Source organism: Genypterus blacodes, unplaced genomic scaffold, assembly GCF_046128005.1.
Source record: "Genypterus blacodes isolate CSIRO-AG114 ecotype Tasmania unplaced genomic scaffold, CSIRO-AGI_Gbla_v1 ptg000516l_1, whole genome shotgun sequence".
Taxonomy (NCBI): domain Eukaryota; kingdom Metazoa; phylum Chordata; class Actinopteri; order Ophidiiformes; family Ophidiidae; genus Genypterus; species Genypterus blacodes.
The window spans coordinates 22501-50103 of NW_027467271.1; the positions used below are offsets into that span (position 1 = coordinate 22501).

Consider the following 27603-nt stretch of genomic DNA (forward strand, 5'->3'; position numbering starts at 1 on the left):
TATCTGTGTGTACCTGTGTGCACCTGTGTGCATCTGTGTGTACCTGTGTGCATCTGTGTCTATCTGTGTGTACCTGTGTGTGCCTGTGTGTACGATCATTCTCACACACACCAGCCCTCCCCTCTCTCTACACTACAGGCCCAGTAGGTCATCACAGGTTGACCTTCTGGTCCCGGTCAGAGTTTCTGTGCCTCTTCTGTCCACTTTGATGAGATCAGCAGATTGGCGGCTGTGAGATAAGAATCGTAACCATGACACACACACGATGACTTTATCTGCTACATGCCAACGCCAACGTAGACGAGGATGAACTCCATCTTGATCCGATCAGCGGTGACATACAGTTGTACATATTATTTACACGACGACTACAAAACCCTCTGCTCTGTTTGACTCCAGAGTCCTGAGTGAAGTCTGGACCTGAGAGACTTCCCAAAGCTCTGACCAAAGTGCTGACCCCTGCTCCACATCAGCAGCAGGAGGGCCAGTAATCAGCCTGCTGCTGATGAGCTCATCACTTCTCCTCCGGTCATCAGCAGATTTCCACACACACTGGGCCGTTGACCCGGAGGCTTCTGTAAGCATCATGTGAGACATAGAGGCATGACCGAGGCCCAGTGATCATCAGTCAGGAGAATTACACGCCACCACATGTTGAGCTTCTCCAAATGGCCACATTGACACAACATCATGACCATCATTGGCAGTAGCAGCAGCATTGGCTTGACCTTTACACACAATGGCCCTCATTCAATGGAGTTCAATGCCTCTTTAGCTCCACAGATTGTCGTAGAAAGATGGAGGCTTCAGACGCCAACAAAGCACTGTCGCTCCGCTACAAAGCTCAGCAAACATCCAAAAGGTGAGCGAGGGCAGGGAGGGAGGTGGGCGGGGCCATGACCGACACTGACCGCTTGACCCTGAACCCTCCTGATCGCTCATGCAGACATAACAACATCACACCTGGGAGCACTGGGGTCAAACAAGTCCAGACCTGCTGCCAGCCTGCCACACTTTGACCTCAAGACACCAAGAGTCAACGCAACGCGAGACGCCTCACAGTCTCCATACTTCTGCAAACACCGACGCCACGCAGGCAGGTGGCCCCTTACACACACACACACACACACACACACACAACCACACACTTCATAAGCTACCAAGAAGGAAATGGGTGACCTACTTTACTGATGTTTGTCTCCTAGTTTCATTCTCTCGAGTGTGTCATCAACAAAGGCACATAACGAGCCCAGGTGACTGTAATTAGTATCATGGCAACAGTTTACAAAGAGTTTGGTGGTCAAAGTTAGAGAGACACTGCTGGATTTACAGAAGGTCAAGAAATTATGCCCAATAAGTATTTATGGTGATATTTGTCTTCACTTCAAGGTAGAACGGACTCACACAGAACACAACACATACAACACACAGGACACACAGACACACAAACACACAGAACACACAGGGCACACAGATTATGAGCCATAAAAACAAGTTAAAGCCTCTAAAAGCTCCTCTAACTGAACTTATAAATTTAGCCAGATACTAATATGTTGACCTCTGACCTTTGATCCTGCGTCATGAGGACAACTAGTAGAAGAAGAGCAGAGATGTAAGGAGGCATGGGTCTCATTATAGCATTAAACAGATCTATTAGTGAAGCCAGGAGATATGTTGAGCTTTTATTGTGGAGGGCAGAACTGTAGAGGAAACAACAACATGGATCCATGAGGGTCCATCCAGAGACAGATCAGGGAGGTGAGGCCTGGGTCAGTGACCTTGTCAGTGACCTTGTCCCCACAGATCCTTTACCTTCACTTAAGACTCTGACTGACTCAGTGATCAAACTATATCACATTTGATCTAATCTCTATTTGATCTGGATCAAAGTCTGAGAGCTTCTGCAACGGTTGTGTTGCCTCTTCTAAAGTCCAGATCTGCCCTGACGGAGGATCTTTGTTTTCCAACTATGTGACTGATGACATAGAGGGGTCCCATGAAGTGTAAACCAAAAGGATGTCAGTTAGACAGCAGAGGAAGGAACACCCCCCCCCCCCTTGCACACGCACACACACACACACACACACACACACACACACACACACACACACACACACACACACACACACACACACACACACACACACACACACACAACCCCCAAAACGTCCCAGTGAAAGAGGCGGAGACATAAACATGCTGACGTTCCAGACTGGAATGCATCTAATCGGAGACCAAATGTTTTGTAACTTCCTTCCTGTGCGTAATAAGTGAGGAACTCTCCAGGAACATCTTGTTCTTTTCTCTTACAGCGTGCCGGCCCTGTTAATGAGCCGCTCTGTCCTCTGGGAGTAAACACATAAACACACTGAGGGGCTGCGTTGACCTCACTCAAGGTCAACCTCACCGTCACCTCGCAGCAGAGTCACAGGAGTGTGTGTTTGTGAGATCATTTCAAACTCTAATCAAATGAAGACGAATTTTACAATGATTCAGACACACACACACACACACACACACACACACACACACACACACAGCGGTCAAAGTTCAACCACGTTCACTCGTCTATCGTGACGTCTCAAACACCCGCTGGCAAAGTGCCTTCATCTTCCTCTACCTCCAGGCGATATCAACTTTTTCGGCCAGGCTACTAAAGAGACACTCCCAAAGAGGGCCTGTTTTCATTCAGTGTGCACAACGGTGATGCAGCATTCACATAAGCTAAGCTAAAGTTGCTATCCTGTTGCTTTGCAGTCATTTGCTGTAAATAAGGAGTTATCTATGACATCATACACGATCATAGATGCATGTATTTTGTTGTTCAAGTATCTTAAGTCCAAACAAAGGTCAAGAATAGCCAGCAGGGAGTCTGCACGTCACGACTGTCAACACGGATCAGCCGTCTATTAATACTGCACCGCGCTCACCGGGCCCAGAATAAAGTTTCAAAGGAGGCGGTGAGTCTGCTGAGACGGGAACGTGACACATCAGCCTGTGGATCAGATCTCTGAGCTCTGATGAGCCTGCAGCGACCGCACAGGGCTCAGGGTGCGGTGCCAGAGGAGGATGACTGACTGACTGACCGACTGACTGACCACACTGCAGCTTACAGCACATCAATAGAGACACTCCACCAAGCTACACACTAAACACTCACCTGGGCCTGAAGCTAAAGACCCACTGGTGTTTGTGGAAACCGTGATCCAACTGGGCTGCTAATGCTGCTCTGTGTCTGCTGGGTGTGTGTCTACTTCCTACAACAGGGCTGGTGGGTGGGTTCCTGTTCCTTATGTGGCTGTAGTTTGAATGTTATCTGAGTGAACAGGTCTCAGTTGCCTCATATGGCACTCCATCCGTGCGGCGCTGTGGCTCGTAGCGTAAACAAAGCACATATCAGCGCGTAGCGGCGGCGTAGCGACGTCTCATTGGTTGCTTTGGACCACGACAGTGCCAAACCAAGGACAGAGTCGGTCTGCTTTATGTCCATACTAGTTTAAACAGAGGAATGTGTTGACGTCCATTTATAGATGATTGTGGGAAAGCTAGAGCACGTCGTTCACATAAACAAAGACTGGAACATGACCTCAAAGGATCTGATCTGATCTGGTCTGCTGGCTGGGGAGAAGGATCAGAGTCAGTGAGGGTTTGACTGCACATACATGTTCATCTGCAGCATCTGATGACTGAGCAGCATGAAGACAACTGTGTCAGCAGGAAGACACAAGGAAAACATCGCAACAAGGACTTCAAACGCACACACTTTGGGTTGAAACAGTCATGAAGGCCTGTGAACCCTCTGTGCTCTTTCTCTCTCTTATCAGCCGAGCCCTCAGATGACCTGGAGTGACCTTCAGATTGTTGGGAAACATAACAGCAATGACAGTTTATCAGAAACATAAAGAGGAACTAGGCTCTTATGTACAGGTCCACAATGACGCAGTAGTGCTTTGCTCAAGAGCACTTCTGCAGACGGAGAGGAGGCCTGTGCAGAAGCTCTGTGTGTCTGTGTGTGTGTGTGTGTGTGTGTGTGTGTGCGCACATGAGGGACAATCCAGCCAGCAGGACGATGAAAGGCCAGAGGAAGATGTAATTAAAAGTCTTTCTGAAGAACTTCCTCCTACATTGAGCTGTGAAAACCCAACCCAGCACAAAGGTCATGAAGTGAAACTGCAAGAACTTCTCCTGCAGCTCTGCTTCAGTGTTTACAAACTGCAGTGTGAAGTGACTGCAGACTTCCAGGCCCGGGCCTATCTGTGCACATCAGAGCGCTGAGTTCCAAGTACACTGAGCCGCCGCCGCCTCTGTCAGATAAATGTGTGCGTCAGCTGACTTCCCAGAAACTGCTGCTTGTTTTAAAATAGCGTGGGCGACCGGTTGCTATGGGGAAGTGGAAACGCTGACAAACCAACGAGGCGAGCCTGCCTGTTTGCTTTTGAAAGCCGTCCAATCACAGCGAGCGCACGGCACATTAAAGTGGAGACGGCTGGTTTATGAGGAGGCCAAGGAAACATCTGAGGGGCCAAGGAAACATCTGAGGGGCCAGAAGAGCTGAGAGCTAAACTGAGTCTGGACTCTGCAGGCCTGAGGCTGAGTGAGGCAGCAGGAACTCTGGGAACAGTTATGAGAATGTGTTTCCTTTAGATGTCCTGCAATGTATTTCGAATGAATGAATGTATTTGTTTTACTTTAAACACTCCTGGCTTTGTTTGTGCAGCATGTGAGCAACAAGTGATCAACCTGATCAAGCCTGAGGGCCAGAAGGTCTCAACATGCAGACCATGAAAGCATTCAGCTCCTCATTCACCTTCTTCACGTGTGTGGATCCCTCCAGTGAGCACACAACTTTAACAACACGCAACTTTAACAACATGCAAGGTTCAAGTTTGAAGCCTTCAGATCAGCTGGGTGTCCTGATTGATTACTTACATTCCAGCAGGAGCCTCCTGCCCAGACTGAGCCTCTGGCCTGCAGCTGAACCCGGGATCACAGGTGAAAGCAATGAATGAACCCGTACGAACAAGCAACCTTTAGGAGTCACAGAGTAATGTTTACAAGCAGAGCAACGACCCAATACCATCATGACTAAGACGCTCAGCCAGACAAAAACATGCAAAGGTCTGACTCAGGCTTAATCAGGCTCAGCTTGGTCCGGCTAAATGAGGCTAATCAGGCGGTAAATGGACGAGTGAACACTAATCCAGATAATTTGCCACAGTTTGTGACACCACATGTTTTTTTAAGAGTTTTCCAGAATTTGGGCCAACGTCTCAGACAGCAGAGAGGTTTGATCAAACACATGCAGGAGTCCACAGTGATCCTGACGCGGGGGTCACAGGGTCACAGGGCCTCAGCTAGGAGTTACTGTGAAGCAGCATCAGGGACAGAAACACACGCAGCACCTTTGGTACCATAGAAGTGAACATACGAGCCCCCGACTCACGTTGGCTCAGCGGCTCAAACCTCCACGTTAGGACAGAACCCTGCAGGCCCTGGGCCTCTTGTTTACATATTAGAATAACAGCTGTAGTCTTTCTTCCTCTGTCCTTTGAGTGATTCTCCCAGTGATGAGTGATCGTTTGTTTGCCGGGATGTGTTCCAACATACAGCTGATCAATACTGCGGCAGCCAGAGTCATTACAGAGCAGCAGGAGTCATTACAGAGCGGCAGGAGTCATTACAGAGCGGCAGGAGTCATTACAGAGCCGCCGCTCCTTCCACCATCCCCTCACAGGAATGTGCCTCACCTGTCAGAGCTCTCAAACAGCTGTGAAGAGGAGGTAGAAACGTTTCACAACACCAAACTCACGACGACATGACAGAGGACAGCCCAGGAAGGAACCTGGAAGGGACTGAAAATCAATGAAACCTCCTGTTGAGCTCTGTATTTGGATCTCTTTGTAATATTTCAGACACACTCATCATCACATTTTCATTTACACTGACAATGATGTCAAAAAACTAACAGTTACAACTATGACGTCATCCAAGCAAGCACATTTACAAAGTCACATTTACACATTTCATAATAATATGAACCGAATGGTCGTCTGGTTCATCCTCTCTCTGACGATGACCTGATTCATGTTGCTGTCGTCCTGTCCTTTACTTTGGTCTTGCACTCGTCATCGACCAATCAGATACTAGCTGTTATCTTAATTGTACATTACCTTTATTTTAGCATCTTAATTCTTTATTCTGTGATCTCTTTTGGATCCATTCTGAAATTCTACTCATTTGTAAATTCGATACAGTAAAAACAAACTGCAGCTTTATGTGTTTAAGTGCAAAGTAATCAATCGGACTTTCTGATCCACTGAATAAATCGCTTCATAATCAGAACTGTACTGAATCACCATGGTGACAAAGATTTGCAGCCGTGTTGCGTAATGTGGCTCTGTTACTCGTCTTACGTTCATTCAAGCTCATTTAGAGGAATTATGCAGCTGATTAGAAGTCGATGTGTCGCCTGAATTGCAGCATAATCACAATCAAACATGCAAACTGCGTCTGGGCCGTACAGGAAGGAGGGAATGTATGCAGCCAGATGTGAATAATGTATAACTCTGATAGGCTTGATCCCAACATCAAAGGTGCGTTGGTGTGCTCTGCATCTGTAAAGGCCCCGAGACGCTGCACCCACAATGCACCTGTGCATGCTGCAAGCTGCAGCGCCAGATTGCCTCAGCCTCAATTCCCCACCCGTGCGGCGGCCTGATCCTCGCTAAAAACCCGGGGCGGAGGCTTGACATCATTAAGCGCAGGAGAGGAACTCTGGGAGGTCTGCAGCGAGCCGTCGCCATGGAGAGAGGCGCAACTCCATTTCCTCCTAGGGGCTAGGGCCGTGTTTGTCGCCGTGTAACCCTAGACGACGGGGAGGATCTGAACAAACAAGAGCACTGCCACGCATCACGGGCGAAGATCCACCTGTGCCTGGCCCCAGGGCTCAGGCAGGCGTCCAAACCAACCACCAACACGGCAGGAACACGGACGCACATCAGGAGAGATCATGTTTGGAGTTACTCACGCTTTCTCATCCTCAGTTAATGACTCAAGCTGAGACTGAGAAGGAGAACCCGGTCAGGCTGCATATCAATTAGCAATAGAACGATCAATCACCCAGGAGGAGTTTGACCTGCAGCCCTCATGAAGGCTGAAGGCTCCAGGCTCCTCTCAAAGGTGGAGAGAAGTGAAGAACGAGAGATTTCAAATATTTATCTTAGATATGGTTTTATTTAATTCTGTTTAATTCATTCTTCTTGTCTCTGAGTTTGTGATATTGTTTACATTACATTGACGTGTGGATGCTTCTTATCTTTCATGTTTCAGACTTGTCAGTTTCCTGTTTTGTCGATGTCACAGCCCGACTTCAATGTTTGCAAAAGAACAAACACGGCAGCGTCATGTTTATGAAACACGCCGGCTGAGCTCTGTCACATAAGCATGACGCTCCACATGTGAGCTGCTGTGGACGTCCTGACCCCTGACCCTCACAGCACAGACTCTATGTGAGGTGCTGCCATGCTTCCATAGATCATCACTTCCAGATAAATATACACAAAGATAGTTCTCTGCATTTCCTGTTCGGTGACTTCAAACCAGGCTATTATGATTTGCATACCAGGGAAACAGTCAAATTCTCACATGGAAAGTTCAGAAGCTTCCTGGTCACAGCGCCCGGCCCAGACTTCACTTTAACTCATTAACCACTCTAAACTCTGACATTGGGCTTTTTGGAAGATTCCACGTTATTTCCCCTTAATCTCCAAAAACACCTGAGCCTCCACACGTCCCTTCACTCCTTCTGAGCTGGCAGAGGAAACCTTTAACCTGGACAGAAAATGCTCCATAGATGGAGTGTGTGTGTGTGTGTGATGGTGTAGAACACTGCAGGCCTTCTATACTAATTACTACATTCAGCCTTACAGGACGTTTCCTATGAGAGGTCAGAGGTCAGAGGACCCTCCTACAGGTCTGCCTGATGAAGCAGCCGGTCTGACATGTATGAAAGCAGCAGCAGCAGCAGCAGGGGGGGGGGGTTTGTGTTTGTGAATATGAGCGAGCCCTCAACCTTTGAAAGCAGGAAGTAGCTGGTGTTATGTAAGGTTTAAAGATGTCTTCTGAGCCTGTACTGCTGCACGTTTCCCTGCAGATGCAAACGGGCCCAGCTTGCGGCTTTGTCACCTCCAGTGTGTGTGTGTTTGTGCACTCGCAAACCGAATGTGATGAAGCAGAAGAGGCGTCGCCGCCGCAGCCCTCGGTTGATTTCTAGGAAACGGCCTGGGCTCTCTGGGGAGGCGTGGCCTTAACAACCACCAGAGAGACGGCTTAACGAGCGCAGGAGTGGAAACCTCTCACTCATTACAGCACAGAGAGCCTGGTGTCTTTGTGAAGGTCACCTTTCATACATTAGATCAAACTTAACTTAAGATTTTTAATTCACCACTAAACAAACGGCAAAACTGGAAATTGGGTCAAGCTGTACATTGTTTTTATTTAGCTTAGATTGAATGTCAGCCACAAGTCACTGAGTAACACAAGTGCACGGTTCTGACCAAGCGGCCCGGTGGGTCCAGTCTCTCCCTGGGCTTCAGGTCACAGTCCTCACTCTGCTTCTCTCTGCTGATCCAAACCCTTACATTTCCCTAACCAGGAAGTGGAACTACACTCATGCAAATCCACCCCCGGCCAGCGTTCAGAGTCCATACAATAGATCCAGAGGGGTTCAGAGCTCTGTGGGGTTCTGCTTTGGGCCCGTGACTCCGGTCCTGCAGGACTGAGCGGCGCTGCTTCAACTCAACTATCATCAACATGAAACCCAAACACTAGCAAAACATAAGCATCAGATCAACTGACCCAGAACCAAGAACTCTGCATAGAAACATAATGTACATTTATTAGAAAAATAAATTTCTTTGTAAATTAAATAAAACCTAAATGGGAAACAGGTTTTCAGTTGAAACTCCAGGTCTTCATCTTTACATCATGGGGATTTACTGATTAATGTGCTTGGTGAAGAGGAAAGAAGAGTCTGAGTAAATAGAACTCAAACTACAGGTGGGCCTGCGTTGTGAAGGAGCGCTCCATCCTCAAGACGAAGGAGAACAAGAGAAGCTTCCGCCATTGAAAAGTCTTTGAGTCTCTCTGAACAGATTCACCTGATCAACAAGGCCAGCGTCGCCCCGATGCCTGCGACTCCAGCAAAGGCTATGAGCGTGTTCCTCACTGTGGATTCTGGGTCTGATACCCTGAAGAAGTCTACAAAGCCATCCTGTAAGACAAAGAGAGGACGTGTGCTCAGAGGACATGTTGTGTTTCACAGAGGGGACGGTTATGCAACAGGACATTCCTCCTCCTCCTCCTCGGTTGCTCTCCACTTACCCAGGAGTTGTTTTTCAGCAGCCAGTCCCGTTGGTAGGTGAGCAGGTACGTGCAGATCTCCTGTGCCACCGGCTCCACGCAGTGCTCCCTGTTCTTGGCCTTGAGGTGCTGACACACCACCGCCCCGAAGGCCACCAGCGCCCCGATGCGACCCCAGTTGGTGGTCCCATCCCCGAAGAGACTCTTGGCCACCGACGCCACGAAGCTCATGTCATCTCCCACCTCATCCATTAAGAGTTTGTTCATCATACCTAAACAAAACAAAGGATTCATTTTGATTAGACGTGTGGATTAATGAACACAAGGGGTTAAAGTTGAAACTGATCCTTTAAAACCTCCCAGACTCAAATCTAAATGCATGATGTGGATGTTTAAAGGGCAACAAGTGGCAGAACTCAAGTTAACTTCAGTCTAAGGGGCTGGAACACTGACAGGACTTTAGTTTAACATGTTTAAGTGTACAATGTTACAGGTTTACAGAATATAAAGATGACTGCAGCTGAGCTCCGTATAAATATGGAAAGGTTATAAGTAAACAATCACATGATCAACTCCTCATGTCTGACGCTTATGAGTAGTACATGCATGTATCTGCAGTACATGTATGTATGTGCAGTACATGTATGTATGTGCAGTACATGTGTGTATGTGCAGTACATGTATGTATGTGTAGTACATGTATGTATCTGTAGTATGGCGGCTGGAGGCCGTCACGCAGCTGCAGCTCCCGCGGCCCTCCGGCTGGTTGAAGTCCCACCTACCATTGTAAGCGTATCTGTGTTTCTCCAGCAAATCGTCCACGACTCTCTTCATGGTCGTCAGCGCTTTGCTCTCATTCCATCCGGGCTTCGTCATGCCGGTAAAGTCCGTGAGAAAGCGCCTCACTAGTTGCCTCGTATCGTTCTTCAGCACCTCGTACTCCGCCGGGCAGCTGGCCGGCTCTGCGTCGGGGGACTCCGGCGTGCACGGAAGCGAGCCGTCGTCGTCGTCGTCGCCGCTGTTCTCCCGGAGGTTTTTTCTCGGGAACGCCTGGAGGGTTACTCCGAGCTTCATGGGTCGCTTCAGCGTGTCGTTTGTCGCGACGTTCCCGTTGTGGGAGTCTAACGTGGAGGCCCGGGCCACCTGCGGGGAGGAAGCTCCAGAGCCGTAGTGTATCTGTCCCTCAACGACTCCATTTTGAGGAAGGGTAAGGCAGGCAGGAAGGAGCGACACCGTGCTCCGCCGTTTGGAAAGAGTATTCATGGTGGTAATTCCGCTGAAAGTTTCGCGTGTTGTGAGGGGTGAAGAGGGGGTGAAAAGGGGCTCTTCCGCTTAAAGTTAAAATAAGTAAAAAAGAAAGAGAGCTCCCACGTTCACTTGTCCCCCATTGCGACTGAGCTGCGGCGGAAGTGAAGCGCTCGGCTTTTAAAGCAAAGAAGCAGAGGGGCGTGAATAGCGTCCCCAGCGTGCTGACGTCAATGACGCAAAGTGACGCCACCCATCCGGTTTGGGTGCGTTACTTTGAAAAAGCCAAACACAACAGAACATAAAGGGTGTGTTTGTTTATACTATGACAAGAATGTCAATGATGCTTTTATTTGTAGTTTTCCGTGACAACAAAAGCGTTACAGACCCATTTATCCTCCCAAACCGAATTCAAACATATAGTATGTAATATATATTGATATATTTGGAAATATTATTTGAAATGTTATTTTTTGATCCAGACCCATTTCAGAAACACACCTCGATTTGTCTGTTTGTTGAGAACACGCCTGAAATTGTGTTGTATAACAGCATCATGACTCTGTTATGAGTTACTTTGAACAAAGATCAATCAGAATTCTAATATATATCAAACTTTGATCTCACTGACACCGTCTGAGGGATTCTGCACTCATGGAGCTCTGAATGTAGAGGCCAGACACAGTTTCACTCACTTCTTTCACTTACAAAGAAAGAGGAAATAATAAAAACGGCTCACCAGTGCAGCAACAGAGATAAGGGTTATGTAACACTTACACAAAAATTAGACTATTGACTAAGAAGCTCACTGACAAACGTGGGAAAATGAGCCTAATCAGTGAGACATTCACCTGTGGACCTTCCCCGTATCAGCAAAACCTGAAGAAGCTTCCCTTCTGTGGATTCTCAGGAATGTTGCAGAACTTTCTGTCCTACAAACCAAACAGGAACAAAAAGGCTCTTGTATTCCTACGAAAAATAGGACCTTAGCTCCCCCTGGTGGTAAAGAGGGCGTACTCCTATGAACAGCCTCTCTTGCTTCAAACAGGGAGCGTTTCAACATTTGGTTGGGGGTAAATATAATAATTACGAGTTAAAGAAACTACAAACAGGAAAAAAAGACAACATGGAAATCTTATTAATGTAAAAGTTTATTTCAAATACTGACAAAAATCCTCTCAACTACTCCCACACAACAGAAACATTCCAAAGTACTCCTGTACTTTCTGAAGTCTTAAAATCATCCCTGTGTTCTCCAGTCATCCTCCTCATCGTGTAAACCCCCTTTTTCTCTCGGAAGCAAGGGTGCATCTGATATCCCTGCAGTTATCTTGGGGCCAGGATGAAATATAGTAACTATGTACTTAAAGAGAACACGTGGAAAAAAGAAACATCATTTACTTGCAAAACAACAAGAAAAAGGTCAAAGCAGCACAAAAAGTACTTCAGAGCACACAGCCTGTCGTTTCTTTATACATTCTGGCACATGTTTATCATAGCTGAGTGAGAGACACCCTGTGTTCTGGGGTTGGAAACAAATACCCTGCTAGAATTCCTCCTGCTTGAACTGCTCTGTGCAAAGCCAAACATCCAGTGGCATCCAAACAACTCCAGTCCAACACCTCGCCGTCTTTTAGCCCCGTTTCTTTCAACGTACTTTACTGTGACATGCCAGAGCGTCAGACAGGTGACGCTCAGATCAGGTCAGGCCCGACCCTGGGTTAGATCACACTGAACGGCTGAACTTGCTAACTAAATGATCAAACTGGTATTTACTTTGCTGAAGCAGTTCCGAGTCCAAAGCGGACGTACTTGCGGGGGCAGAAGTGAGTCAGACTGGAAGAATCAAAGAGGACAGGTGTTCTTTTACAGGGCATCATCTCTAAGATTTGTCATTGAATGAATCAGCAGCATTTACACATATTTTCATATGATACAGATTCACAGAGAGGAACCGTGGAGTCAGAGCCAGAGAGCAGGAAGCATGGAAGCGTGAAGAAGGAGAAGAAGAAGAAGAAGAAGCAGGGAGAAGCAACACAAGAATCCCTTCCTGTTCAACTTATTTACATTGGCTGGAACAGAGGAAAGCTGCACATTCACACCACACACACACACACACACAGCTCAGGACTCTCACACACTCGGCTAGTTTGACACATTTCAGAGTCTCAGTGAACACCGAGCGAGGTTGAGATGAAGGTGAGTAATGCTGAAGGTTCCCTGAAGCAGTTTGACACGAGGAGGGCGACTCTCAGGGAGCGCAGGCGTCCGGCTCGGCTTCTCAACATGTGGGCCACATTCAAAGAGAGCCGATTGGACCGTCGCACTGATTTGGAACAACATTATCTGGAGCGGCGAGCACGTATTGACTCTTTTGCCCCGCCGGCCTCAGGTTCTAGAGCGTTTGAGCGGGCGCAGCGTGCAGGCGGGCGGTGTCCGTCTCTAAGCCTGCAGTGTGGATCTGTGCTCACACCTGTGGTTACCAGGTGACCTGCTGTTTAGAGATCAGTGTGTTGAGCGTGGCAGCTTGGGTCCGGTTGTTCTGCAGGGCGCTTAGTGAGCGACGCCCAGCCAGGATCAACCGGGGCGACGCTGAGGCTAAATTTAGTGTTTGACAAAGTGAACAGGTGAGTTTGCTACATGCCACTGCCGTTTACGTGAGGAGAGACGGAAACAGAACTCACGAGACGAGAGGTTAACGTCAGTGTGTAGCTGGAACACAGGAAGCCGAGAGAGGACGTGAGCGCGTCTTCATCATCATCATCATCATTGCCTCAGGGTGAGGACGACAGCATGAACCAACAGGAGAAGCTGAGAGGAAGTTCAGACACGTTAGGATGAGCAACAGGATGTGATGATAACCACGCTGCTGCACGTCCAGTCTCGGTTTCCATAGTAACAAGCAGCTAGTTTAGGTCATTCTGCCGGTGGGTGTGTCCTATACAGTGACAGGTGGGCGGGGCGTGACCGGGGCCCCGCCTCTCTTTACAGTGTGAGTTTTGTGAGGCGATGTGGCCGCCGTACTTTGCTCCGCCTCCACATCAGCGCATGATTGGATGGCAAAAGTCACACTGGAAAGACGCGAGCGGCGGCGGCCTGTGAGCCCGACACGTGCACGCAGGGTCACAGGTTTGAATCCCGAGCGAGTGTCGGCTCCTCTTGTGTGAGGATCAATCACAGAGGCGTATTCGCTCTATGCGGGGGGCTTCGACCCCCCCCACAAATCTTTTAGGCTCGTAGTAAACACACGTCTTGATGCCACTCAGCGCCGAGCACACTGAGCTCAAACGCGGAGCCGATACAGGGACGAACTGAGCCGCCACCAGGAGTGTGTTTACGTGGATTGTCAGGACAGCAAAGGAAGGAAGGAGGGAAGGAAAGAGGGAAGGAGGGAGGGCGGGAAGGAAGGAAGGACGTCCCAGGCCTTCTGGGAGCTGTTTTTGATACTTCCTGTCTCTAAGCAGATGCCACGCCCCCTTTTAAAAAACAACAACATTAAGTTTATTCTTGTTACATGTTACACTCATGCAGCATAGAGAGAGAGAACAGGAGCCACGGCAGTCAGGGATTAAAGCAAAGTGAGCCCAGAGGGGAACCACGCCAAAGGTTCAACTCCCCCTGCCGGACGCAACCATACAGGAAACCACCGATCCATCAAACGCAGCTAGGCAGCAGATCCTCACCCATTTGGTTTGCAAGCCAATATTCCACACACACACACACACACACACACACACGTCCCCCCCCAACCCCCAGATAATCTCATCCTCCTGCGCGGACGGCAAACGTAAACGTCAAAGATCGCGGCGTGATCATGGTTCCTAACTCCCTACACACTGATTTGGTGTCAATAAGGATGAGAACAAAACTATACAGGGTACAAAGTGCATGAACACACACACACACACACACACACACACACACACACACACACACACACACACACACACACACACACACACACACACACACACACACACACACACACACACACACACACACACACACACACACACACACACACACACACACACACACACACACACACACACAGGAGAGGCGTTATGAGCAGTGCGTGGTGGTGGCGGCGGTGGGGGCGGAGCCATGATGAGAAGGCTGCTGCCACCTGGCGTCTGCCGAGATAAGCTCCCCCCCCCCCCCCCCCCTTACATATAAGCACATGGAGTTTAACTTCTACAGCTCTGCCCAATGTGTTAAAGCCAAGTGGTGCCTGGGATGAGGAGAGAGGGAGGGGGGAGGAGGAGGAGGGGGGGGGGGGGGGGGGGGGGGGGGGGGGGGTGCCGAGAGCCCCGGGGGGAGGGAGGGAGGGTCGGGTGATGGGGGGGTGGCGAAGGTTAGCCGGCGAGCTTGCTGGTCACCAAGGAAGACTTCCTCTGTGGGAGGTCCTGCGGCGTGGGAATGTGGTCGCCGGTCACCAGGTTCTTGTTGGGTCCGGCCACAGGAAGCTGCTTGTTCTTCATGGCCTGGGCCATGTTGTAGTCGCCCGAGTCAAAGTACTTTTGCTGCGAGGGGACAAGAGGGAGGAGACACACACAACTTAACACAACTTAACACAACTTAACACAACTTAACACCATCACAAGGACTTCTTTTCTCTTGGCCCTGAAACATCATCTCACATCTAGAACCCTCGAACTGTCTCACACCGACTCTTCTTCCTACAGCTCCTTCTTCTTCCATCATTAGTGCTTTTAATAACAGACTCCTCCTCTTCCTCCTGCGTTCTGCTCTGTGATGAAGACTTCCTCCTACTCGCCTCGGTGACTTCCCACATTTCCCAGAGCGACTTTGAGCAACCTACAGGAGTGCAGCGTGTGTGTGTGTGTGTGTGCGCGTGTAGGAGGAGAGAGAGGAGCAGCTGCAGCTCTGCTCTGCTCTACATACCACAGAGTCAGGAGGCCTGATGAAGAGGTCGGTTCATACTGAGATGATTCTAAATCTTACACATTAACTCTAACTTATATCCCGACCCGTCCTCCTCTCTGCCCTCGTCTCCTTCCCTCACTTACTCCTTTCTGTAGCCTCTTCATGAGGAACTCTGAGCCCCCGGGCTTCTGGCCCAGGGTGGGGTACTTGGCCTTCAGCTTGGCCTCCTCCGCCTTCACAGCGTTCTTCTCCTGGGAGTCCTGTGGAGAGGAGGAGGACACGTCAACACGTCGGCTCATAGTTACCTTCTTCTCAAACCCAACGTGTGTTTACAGCAGCCTTTGCTAGTTCACACTCCTCTGTGTAACAGCTGTGTGTGTGTGTGTGTGTGTGTGTGTGTGTGTGTGTGTGTGTGTGTGTGGCAGACACGCTTATTTACAGACCACAGAAATGCTGCTGCTACAAGAAGAACACCTGAAGTCCTGCAGGAAGGAAAGACCACGCTGCAGTTTGGGCCTTTAGGAGAACAACAACCTGGCTTTAGTTAACCCTTCAAGTCCCTCAGCCTGAACGATCACACAAGAACACTCCAGAGCTTTAGGTTGGGCGCGGAGCGATCCGGCCCTGGGGGTACGAGAGGTTCAGGTGCTCTGGAGGAACTTCTTTAGTCTGGTGAGGTTCCTTCATCACCACACTTCACCTTGTCCTCCAGTAAAGGACGAGCTCACATGTTTAAAGAAGGTGCTTCCACCTGATAAGCACTGAACTGGGTGTTCCATTTCTGTGTACTGGGCGACTCCCAACCTCTCTAGAGCGGCACGCAGCGCTCTAGATTCTCCGCTCTGCCGCTGCGCTCAAAGTTCAACCGCATTCATCTCAGAGCGTTCTGCCCGTGACCTTTCACACACACAGACCAACCAGAGGAGAGCTGGTTTAGTCTCAGTTTCTCCTCTGTGAGAGAGAAAGAGAGAGAGAACGGGGCTGCGACGCCCTCGGGTGCCTCTGGTGTGTTGCTAAGTCGGTCCCATACACAAGGGAGTGCAGGGAGGTGAGGGAGGTGCAGGGAGGTGAGGGAGGTGAGGGAGGTGAGGGAGGTGAGGGAGGTGAGGGAGGGAGCACAGATTTCTCTCTGCAGCACATTGAAGTCGTACACGTTGTGTTCTCTCAGCTGGCCTGTTTTCTGCTTCCCCTCAGAGTCACATTACCTCCATAAATCCTCCCTGTGTGTAGATATGAATGCTAACTGAACTGAGACACACACACACACGCACACACACGCACATCTACAGAAACAATCAGGTTCAGCAGAGTGGCAGGTGCTGACCAACGCCTAGATTAAGTTGCAGGTCTCCTTGGTGGTAAGTCTGCACACACACACACACACACACACACACACACACACACACACACACACACACACACACACACACACACAGCAACCTCACTGTTGTGAGGTTGCCGTTGACTAACACCAGTCAAACTAGTCAGGCACCTGTCACTCAGGCAGTTAAAACTGGACTACTGAGAGAGACACACCCTCGTCTGTGTCAACACACTCCCGTTGTTATACCGAGAGCAGAAAGGACAAACTCTAAACTCTAAAGGCCGCCGCGCCCAGAGAAGACCTACTTCCTCCTCTGAGCCTGCAGAGCCTCACTGTGACTCAGGACAGGAGGAGGGAGGACCAGAGTGTGCTGCTGAGTCGCTTCACTCCACCAACACACATTTATGAGCGGCTATATCCAGAACCCATGGGACAAAACTGCAGAGTCCAACAGAAACTTTGAAACGTTTAAGCCCAATGTTCCCAGGACCGCTTTTTATGGATCCTTAAGGTTTGTTGAGACATTTGGTCTTTGCTGTGTCGCCTCTTTACACCGCAGATCTCCTTCAAGACAAACTACACACTGTTCCCCCTCCTGTCCACACACACACACACACACACACACACACACACACACACACACACACACACACACACACACACACACACACACACACACACACACGGCAGGTTAAGGCAGAGGCCCAGTGACTGTGAAGGGTGCCGTATAGAATGTGGGAGGAGTTCAGCATGAACACCAGGTGTGTGTGTGTGTGTGTGTGTGTGTGTGTGTTTGTGTGTGTATTGAGGAAGCAGAGGGTTGTAATTTTAAGTTCATCTCTGCAAAAATGTGGAAAAGCAACCAACAGTATGTATGAACTCATTACTCAAAGCAGGAAGTGTTTCCATGGCGAGGACATTGAGACACCGGGTCACTGACATCACACCGCTCATTTAGAAATGACTGAAACCAGGTTAGTGCCTGTACATGTCACACACTGACACTCTGGATTCTGCTCTGTGAGCCTGAGTGAGGAGGGCCTGTGAGACTCTGGCTCTCAGACCCTGGAGGTCAGAGGTCAGGGCCGCCACTCAAGTTCTTCCACGCCAAACTTGGCAAACTATTTCTATGCAGACTCTGCTCCGCTGCCAAACTGCTGACAGAATAGAGTCTAATATAGAGTCTAATACGGAGTCTACCATAGAGTCTACCATAGAGTCTACCATCACATTAAGCTCTCCAGAGGCTCCATCAGAGCCTTGTGGTCCCGTACATCAGATCAGGTTCAGACGTCACAGCAACAGAGACACAGGAGTCTGAGTCACGGAGGAGAGGAGAGGAGAGGAGAGGAGGAGAGGACAAGAGTCTGGAGCATCAGGACTGTGTTGTTGTTGTTATGGAAGTGTGCCTGTGTGTGTGTGTGTGTGTGTCTAACTGCAGAAGCACAGACACACTGCAGGTGAGGATCTGAACCCCGCAGAGCAGACGGGCGGCAGGTTTGTTGACACCCGCTGAGCTCATGTTAGCGGTGTAAACACACACACACACACACACACACACACACACACACACACACACACACACACACACACACACACACACACGGGCTGTTGTACACTGACACCGGTCAAAGCGAGCGACAACACAAAGTGTCACCGCGGAGAGGTGCTCTGATACTGGAGAACAGGCGCTTCCTCGCTCCCTGTCTGTGTCCTCCTTCTCCTCCTCCTCTTCCTCTGCCTGGGCTCAAACACCTCACCGCTGCTAGCCGCATCTAGCCTAGCATGCTGTTGTAGCTAGCCATAAACATCAGGACAGCGGACACAAACGCACCTGTTTCTCGTCCTCGTAGTCCACTGGAGTGTCCGAGTCCAGGTTTTCTGACGACATTTTGCGAGTGTGGCAAACACGCAGATGCCAGAAAACTCAACAGAAGGATCCGCGTCGGGGCCGTGAATGTACCTGCGCTCAGTCTGCTCCTGCTCAACACGACTGCTCCCCAACAAAGATGGCGTAACCAGCTAGGGGCAGGACAACTGTGATTCACACGTACACTGACCAATGACGGTGTAGGAACGAGTCCCTGTGAGCCAATAGGAGGCCAGCGTCGGTTAAACTCGCCTTGGTTGACGTCTCGTCGTCCAATCATCGTTCAGAAAGGAGAGCCAAGGGGCGATGCGGGGCGCGCGCTGCACTGCATCAACACAAGCACCTGACGAACACAAAATAAATCAAACTCACGTCAAATGATGATAAATAACGTAAAAAAGTGTTAATTATGTAATATTATAATCGATCAAAGATATTTCATCAGCGCACCAGCGGCCACACGATGTTTATTATTTATTTCACCAATCAGACTCTCTGGCCTGTGATTGGTCAATGCGATGACGCAGTCAAACAATTAGCTCTCTGAGAACAGGAGTGGCTAACATTAGCTTAGATTAAAAAGAAACGTTTTTCCTCAGCCTCATGTTCTTTGTATTTTGATAAATATACACGTTGATCATAATTATCATGTAAGTACAAGATCGGTGTCTTCAGAGTAGCGTCACAACAGCACAATGATAACAAAAGATTATATGAAGAGAGTAAAAACGTTAACTTTAAATTACAGGCGAAATAGCGATTAACACGTTACTTACCTTGAGTTTTAAATCGATTATATGAGCGAGTGTGTTCTAACACTTTTCTGTTTTTTGCAGTGTGTTTATCTGCAGTGATGGCTTGTGTACAACAAGTGAGTAGTTCACAGGTAATAACTCACTGTTATATGAAGTAAACACCACATGAAACAGGTTCAATGTGTTGTGTACAATGACCTAAACCCTCAGAAACACCAAGGACCAACGGGAAACTTTACAACAAAGTCAATGAGTGCAAATAATAACTTGGCTTGTTGGGATTTTGTGTCAAGTTGTGTATCGTCTGTATTGATAAAAAGCAAACACACGCACGTTATAAACAAACTAATGGATCTGCACACACAACGCTAAAAGCTTTGAGGGCGTCAAATCTCCATCTCCAACCACAGGACAGCAGGCGTGACATCACTGTTGACCTTAAAGCTGCACGAGGTCATCCATCAGGTCCTAACCTCGCTCCTTCAGCCGTCCTCATGTGGATTCTGCTCTGTTAGCTGCATAAACATCAGTGTGTCATTCACCGGTCAGGCTGTGATGACGTCGTCTCTCTCTTGAAGCAGACTCAGCTGCTGCCTAACCAGGTCGCCACGCAGCAACAATCCTTGGTGGTCGTCAAGAAGCTTCTGGCCATCGCCGTGTCGGGCATCACCTACCTGAGAGGCCTTTTCCCAGAGAAAGCCTACGGGAGCAAATATGTGGAAGGTGGGCTCACACACACACACACACACAGGGAGCTGCAGCACCTGAGTACCTGTGACTCAGCCCTGGATGTAAACACAGCTGGGATTTCTGGGATTTCTAGGATTTCTTGTGCACAAATCTCATTGATGTCTGTCAAAATGTGTAAAGCATAAAATAAAGAAGTGTGTGTCTCTGTTTCCCTCCCTCAGAGCAGAAGGTGATGATCCTCAGAGAGGAGCGCAGCTGTCCTGGGGCCGCTCAGATCGTTCAGTGGTGAGTAAACGTTCAGGCTCAGGGTCGCTCAGTGTTCCACTCCTGAGGAAACCTCAAGCTCCCATAGACGCAGCAGGCAGAGCACCAGCGCTTCCTACTGGTGTGTCAGGGGGCCTGCACTGAGGAGGAGGAGGAGGAGGAGGAGGAGGGCAGGGCAGGGCAGGGCAGGGCAGGGCAGGGCAGGGCAGGGCAGGGCAGGGCAGGGCAGGGGCTGGGTGGGTAGTTTGAGTCTCCTAGGGACAGACAGGTGAGTCCTAACAGAGACAAAGAGGGAAGGAAGAGGGGGAATCTGTGTGTGTGTGTGTGTGTGTGTGTGTGTGTGTGTGTGTGTGTGTGTGTGTGTGTGCTGGCATCTGTCCTCTTTGACCTGGATGTGTGTGTGTTCTCCTCTGACAGGATGCAGGGATGCTTCGAGGCCATTGAGAAGACATTTGTAAGTATTCAACCTTTTACATCAAACTGCCAGCTTCATGTTTGTGATCTGATAACTGATCTATAACTGACGATTGATCCTCTCCCTCCAGCTGCGGGCCGTCATCTTGTCTGTGAGTATCTGCTCACTCCTTCACTTACATTGTGTTTGTTAGCGTGAAGCATCTGAAGCTAACCTGAGCCCCGGTGCTTTGTGGGTCCTCTTAGATCTACACTGACCCTGAGCACCCTGAGGTGAGTCCTGATGTCTGAGCCTGACTGAGACCTTCACCTGCCTGAACACATCCACTTACAATCACACAACCTTCCTCTGTTACTCTGAGTCTCCATCCCATAATATGAAGCTCATGATCTTCTGTCTCTTCTTCCAGAGAGTGACAGAGTTTTACAAGTTCAGGATCCAGTACACAGAGAAGGGGACTCAGGTGGACTTCGAGAGGTAGGAAAGGAGACAGGAAGCAGGTCCGGGTTCATAGGTCACAGCTCAGGATCTGACTGTGGCTCCATCAAAGTCTTATACTTCACATGTTCCTGCTGCTCTACTTAGCTTAGCGAAAGGATTCACAGTGAAAACAAAGCCAAAATCATAAATGAGTCAGTGAGATGGAGATGCTGGGGATTGAACCCAGGACCTCATACATGCAAAGCATGCGCTCTACCACTGAGCTACATCCCCACAGAGACACAGAACCGAACCATCAGAGTGAAAGTAAAGTGAGTCAGGAGCAAGAGAGAGGGAGAGAAAGATCCTGAGCAGCAATGAGACTGAAGCTCTGTGTGTTTGAGCTGTGACCTGCTGATCAATGTGTGTGTGTGTGTGTGTGTGTGTGGGTGTGTGTGTGTGTGTGTGTGTGTGTGTGTGTGTGTGTGTGTGGAGGTTTGTTCACACATATTCAGCATCCCAGAGCTCTGAGCTTTACTGAGGAAACACATGAACAGAAACCTTAAGACTTCCTGTGATTACGAACCAATCAACATTTAAACTCAGCAGATCCCAGAGTGTGAGCGCTGTGTGTTTACAGCCCTCTGACTGACTGAGGGCGAGGAACGAGTCAGCACAGATGGTTTGTGTTCATATCTCATCTCTGCCTCCTTTCTCCTGCAGCAACAACAACAACAACAACAAGCTGTCAGCTGTGTCGTGCAGCAGCAGCAGGAAGTCCAGTGTGCTGCTGGTGAGGAAGCTCTACACACTCATGCAGAACCTGGGCCCCCTGCCTGACAACGTGTACCTCAACATGAAGCTGGCCTACAACCACCACGGTAACACACACACACACACACACACACACACACACACACACACACACACACAGGGACTTACTGGCCTCACAGTATCATGGACGTCCTTCTCTCCGTCTCTCCTCGTTCCCCCGCTCAGTCACTCCTCAGGACTACCAGCCCCCGGGCTTCAAGGAGGCCGACAGCGACGCCATGGAGTTTGAGAAGGAGCCGGTGAAGCTGACCATGGGAGAGGTGGCCACGCCCTTCCACAGGCTGAGGGTGGACATGGCTACAGAGAGACACAGGCTGGAGCAGGTGAGACAGACAGGGAGACAGACAGGGACCAGACAGGGAGACACAGGCTGGAGCAGGTGAGACAGGCAGGGAGACAGACAGGGACCAGACAGGGAGACACAGGTTGGAGCAGGTGAGACAGGCAGGGAGACAGACAGGGACCAGACAGGGAGACACAGGTTGGAGCAGGTGAGACAGGCAGGGAGACAGACAGGGACCAGACAGGGAGACACAGGCTGGAGCGGGTGAGACAGGCAGGGAGACAGACAGGGAACAGAGAGACACAGGCTGGAGCAGGTGAGACAGGCAGGGAGACAGACAGGGACCAGACAGGGAGACACAGGCTGGAGCAGGTGAGACAGGCAGGGAGACAGACAGGGACCAGACAGGGAGACACAGGCTGGAGCAGGTGAGACAGGCAGGGAGACAGACAGGGACCAGAGAGGGAGACACAGGCTGGAGCAGGTGAGACAGGCAGGGAGACAGACAGGGACCAGAGAGGGAGACACAGGCTGGAGCGAGTGAGACAGGCAGGGAGACAGACAGGGAACAGAGAGACACAGGCTGGAGCAGGTGAGACAGGCAGGGAGACAGACAGGGACCAGACAGGGAGACACAGGCTGGAGCAGGTGAGACAGGCAGGGAGACAGACAGGGAGACAGACAGGGACCAGACAGGGAGACACAGGTTGGAGCAGGTGAGACAGGCAGGGAGACAGACAGGGACCAGAGAAGGAGACACAGGCTGGAGCAGGTGAGACAGGCAGGGAGACAGACAGGGACCAGACAGGGAGACACGGGCTGGAGCAGGTGAGACAGGCAGGGAGACAGACAGGGACCAGACAGGGAGAACGGGAGACAGACAGGGAGACCCAGGCTGGAGCAGGTGAGACAGGCAGGGAGACAGACAGGGACCAGACAGGGAGACACAGGCTGGAGCGGGTGAGACAGGCAGGGAGACAGACAGGGAACAGAGAGACACAGGCTGGAGCAGGTGAGACAGGCAGGGAGACAGACAGGGACCAGACAGGGAGACACAGGCTGGAGCAGGTGAGACAGGCAGGGAGACAGACAGGGAGACAGACAGGGACCAGACAGGGAGACACAGGTTGGAGCAGGTGAGACAGGCAGGGAGACAGACAGGGACCAGAGAAGGAGACACAGGCTGGAGCAGGTGAGACAGGCAGGGAGACAGACAGGGACCAGACAGGGAGACACGGGCTGGAGCAGGTGAGACAGGCAGGGAGACAGACAGGGACCAGACAGGGAGAACGGGAGACAGACAGGGAGACCCAGGCTGGAGCAGGTGAGACAGGCGGGGAGACAGACAGGGAGACACAGGCTGGAGCAGGTGAGACAGGCAGGGAGACAGACAGGGAGACACAGGCTGGAGCAGGTGAGACAGGCGGGGAGACAGACAGGGAGACACAGGCTGGAGCAGGTGAGACAGGCAGGGAGACAGACAGGGAGACACAGGCTGGAGCAGGTGAGACAGGCGGGGAGACAGACAGGAAGACACAGGCTGGAGCAGGTGAGACAGGCAGGGAGACAGACAGGGAGACACAGGCTGGAGCAGGTGAGACAGACAGACAGACAGACAGACAGACAGACAGACAGACAGGGAATGGGATTCAATTAACAGCCAAATGAAGGAGAATCAGCTCAAGTTTTGTGTGCGTGTGTGTGTGTGTGTGTGTGTGTGTGTGCGTGTGTGTGTGACGCTGCAGGTGGAGGAGCAGGGTGTGTGTGTGAATGAGAAGTGGGTACTGACGATGGAGGAGGAGGACGTCTCATCACAGGTCAGCACACACACGCACACACACACACACACACACACACACACACAGCACCTCAGGGACGTTGATGCTTTTTACTTTTCAGAGGATAATCTTCATCCTTTTTATCTCGGGCGTGTTCATAAAAGCGTCGGGCTGCAGATTTAGAGCCGCCCATCATTTAGAGGACAAAGTGGGCATAAAAGGACACTAAAGAGGTTGAGCGATGGAGGCTGGGGAGAGGAGACGACACAGTGAAGCACATTTACTTTTATTTTTATGTCTTGGGTGAATTTATGACCAAATGCATCAGGGGGGCCGCAGCAGCAGCCTCAGCCCCCCCCCCCCCCCCTTCATCATCTCTCACATCACACACACACACACACACACACACACCTCTGAGGGGTTTCTGCATATTTAAACAGCAGAACCTGGACTCCTCCTTCATCTGAGGAGTTGAACAGGTTGTCCCCCCCTCCGTCCACCAGCAGGAGGCGCTGCAGAGACACAATCTCATGTCAGTCCTCCAGGTCATAGTGGACTCTGCTCCCTCCTGTCTCACGGCGAAGGAAGCCTCCTCGTGTGGCCGGTTAGCTCAGCTGGTTAGAGCGTGGTGCTAATAACGCCAAGGTCGCGGGTTCGATCCCCGTACTGGCCAGGAACTTTTGTCTCATAGTTTAAACCCAACTTACACCCGAACATCCCTGCGATCCCTCCTGTCACTGCGCTTGTGTTCAATGCTGTCACCGTGTTTCTAACCATCAGACTGTGGTTGAAGACGTGGAGGAGAAGGAGAAGGAGACGACAGACAGAGCAGGTACACTCTCTCTCCTCTCACACTCACTTTGACTCAGCATTAAGAGATAGAAACATATAAACAGACATGATGAGGATGAGGGTGTGTGTGTGTGTGTGTGTGTGAGACTTCACGTTTACCTGCTGAAGTGAATGTTTCAGTGTTTATGTTGGAGTTCCTTGGTTTGTTTTTCTGTCACTTTAGCAATGAGAGACTTCAAATCCATCTTAAGGTCCTGAATAATACAAACTAAATGTAGTAGATTATAAGAACCACAGGCTGAGGATGAACACGACCTGAACACGCCAGAGTAAACATGTGGAAGTATAAATGTGTGTGAGTGTTTATTCATTTGTTGTTTTGTTATTTTCTGAACTCCAGAGATTCAGCTGACGTGTGACGAGAAGATGGGCAGCTGTGAAGAACTCAACTCAGAGGTGTGTGTGTGTGTGTGTGTGTGAGATTACCCACAACACACTGCAGCGGCGTCTGTTCAGCTTCAGTCACACACACACACACACACACACACACACACACACAGAAAGGGATCCTGTGAAAAAGCAGTGAGGCGGTAAAAATGATGTCAACATGCGTGAGTGTGTGTGTGTGTGTGTCTGTGTAAACATGAGTATGCCCCCCCCCCCCCTCTCACCCAGAGGGACACTCTGCTGAAGAAGACCTCTGACATGGAGACGGGCCTGAAGAGGACGAGCAGTGGACGGGTCACGAGGTCCACATCGGTCAGTCAGACACTCAAATGTCAAGAGCTGCCAGTTGTCTCTCTCTCTCTCTCTCTCTCTCTCTCTCTCTCTCTCTCTCTCTCTCTCTCTCTCTCTCTCTCTGCGCGCTCAGTTGCAGCTCTGGTTTCCCCGGGTTACGGTCGTCACATGAGACCAGCCAGACGTCTGAGCCCTGAAAGAGAGCGGAGAGCAGGAAGAGAGAGAGAGAGAGAGAGAGAGAGAGAGAGGGAGGGTAAGAGAGAGAGAGGGAGGGTGAGAGAGAGAGAGAGGGTGAGAGAAAGAGGGTGAGAGAAAGAGAGAGAGACAGGGAGAGAGAGAGAGAGAGAGGGAGGGTGAGAGAAAGAGAGAAAGAGAGAGACAGGGAGAGAGAGAGACAGAAATGAAGGAAATGGCAGTTGGGCCAATAGCTTAAAGATCAATCAGGTTGTATTCTTAGTTACAGTAAATTCAGTAGCTCATGGTCTCAAATGTGTGTTTGTGTGTGTGTGTGTGTGTGTGTGTGTGTGTGTGTGTGTAGGTGATGAACATCTCCATTTCCAACACGGAGCCAAAGGTCGTGCAGGAGAAATCGGTGAGAGATCCTGGTTGAAGTCAGGCTGGGTTCTATCTTTACTCTAGGGAACCTGGAAGTCCCCTGTTGAGGTGATCATTTACACGTGTGAGGCCTCAGTGTGTGTGTGTGTGTGTGTGTGTGTGTGCTGCTGTCCTCAGGTGTCTCAGTACCAGCTGCCTAACAGCCAGGACGCCCCGCCCACCTCCACACCCAAGAAACGCAAATTCAGCGAACCCAAAGATCACTTCTGACCCCAAGCTCCACTCGCCTCCGCTGCCTTCGCCCCCGCCCTGAGTTCTGTTCACATCAACTTGTAAAGACAAACCGACTCCTGCTGTGTTTCAGCGTTCCTTTCCGTCTCTGCTGTGTTTACTTTTTCACTTCAAACACTCAACGGATCAAATGTGGAAAATGAAAATGTAAGATGATGTCATATTTCTGTATGAAGTTGGGACGTTTGGACCCTGAGCTTCAGTTTGATACACAAATAAAAAACCTGGGTTGGCTCAGCGTCTTGAGTTATTGAGTCTAAACGTGTAAACACACACACACACACACACACACACATCAGTCATGGATCGTCTCTCCTCTCCACCGAGCACACTGAGTGAAAAATGGAGCTGAATTAGGAGAGCGTGTTTGGGAAGTGAACCTTAGGTTGAACCTCATCAGCTGACATCGACTGACCTCATCACTCAGGGAATTCAAATAACAATAATAATAATAATAACACTCAAAGAATAACAACTGGTAAATATCTCTAAAATAAAAACATGTAACAATAAGAACTCTGATCTGGATCCACCTGAGCTCAGCTGTTATCTTCCTCTTCCTCTTCCTCACACAAATCCATCAGTCAGGTTCTGCGTTCCCTTGCTGCAGCAGAGACAGAGGCGGGAGCGTGACCTGCTCAGTGGAGGTCACCACACACACACACACACACACACACACACACACACACACACACACCCTGCCTGATGCACTTCAACGGGACGGCTCCGTCTGAAGAGCGGCAACCGGCAACAAACTGCATAAGCGGGGTAAAGAAGCCCGAGCGTGGGCGGAACAGCGGCAACACTCAGCAGCTGCTTTCATCAGCACTCAGACGCTGTCAGACACCTGCGCTCGCCTCTCACACACAGGAAACGCAGCCGTTTGCTGCAGTTTAAAGATTTAACAGTCGCAGCTTCCTGTCTGTAAAAGCCTTCTGCTGGGCCTGCACTCCTCTCCCTCTCTCTCCCTCTCTCTCGCCCTCTCTCTCTCTCTGAATGGACCCCAAAATGCCACCATTTGCATGCGAGGTGCCTTAAATGAAGCTGTTAAGTGAAAGTGGATTATATCTGTACACAGTGACCTTTGGGCCCAGATAAGGGC

At 50.1% G+C, this 27603-nt stretch overlaps 3 protein-coding genes and 2 non-coding genes across 5 annotated transcripts; 2 read left to right on the top strand and 3 right to left on the bottom strand.

The window, feature by feature from the left end:
• Positions 1-8474: 8474 nt before the first annotated feature.
• Positions 8475-10774, bottom strand: mcl1b (MCL1 apoptosis regulator, BCL2 family member b). Its single transcript, XM_076140117.1, has 3 exons — positions 10143-10774; positions 9382-9632; positions 8475-9271 (listed from the first exon to the last, which is right to left on the bottom strand). Exons 1-3 carry the CDS (start codon positions 10621-10623, stop codon positions 9155-9157), a joined length of 849 nt encoding a protein of 282 aa, XP_075996232.1. The 5' UTR covers positions 10624-10774; the 3' UTR covers positions 8475-9154.
• Positions 10775-11738: 964 nt separating this feature from the next.
• ensab (endosulfine alpha b) lies at positions 11739-18830 on the bottom strand. Its single transcript, XM_076140119.1, has 3 exons — positions 18651-18830; positions 15636-15752; positions 11739-15128 (listed from the first exon to the last, which is right to left on the bottom strand). The coding sequence occupies exons 1-3, from the start codon at positions 18705-18707 to the stop codon at positions 14961-14963; spliced, it is 342 nt and encodes a 113-aa protein (XP_075996234.1). The 5' UTR covers positions 18708-18830; the 3' UTR covers positions 11739-14960.
• Positions 18831-19539: 709 nt separating this feature from the next.
• hormad1 (HORMA domain containing 1) lies at positions 19540-26619 on the top strand. Its single transcript, XM_076140120.1, has 15 exons — positions 19540-19572; positions 20020-20164; positions 20353-20416; positions 20813-20849; positions 20941-20961; positions 21056-21082; positions 21220-21287; positions 21954-22111; positions 22230-22387; positions 24093-24164; positions 24906-24957; positions 25318-25375; positions 25595-25676; positions 26194-26247; positions 26388-26619. The coding sequence occupies exons 1-15, from the start codon at positions 19540-19542 to the stop codon at positions 26478-26480; spliced, it is 1122 nt and encodes a 373-aa protein (XP_075996235.1). The 3' UTR covers positions 26481-26619.
• trnaa-ugc (transfer RNA alanine (anticodon UGC)) lies at positions 21453-21524 on the bottom strand. The gene has a single exon. It is a non-coding gene; the product is annotated as a tRNA-Ala (tRNA).
• On the top strand, positions 24725-24798 carry trnai-aau (transfer RNA isoleucine (anticodon AAU)). Its single transcript has one exon. It is a non-coding gene; the product is annotated as a tRNA-Ile (tRNA).
• Positions 26620-27603: the final 984 nt, after the last annotated feature.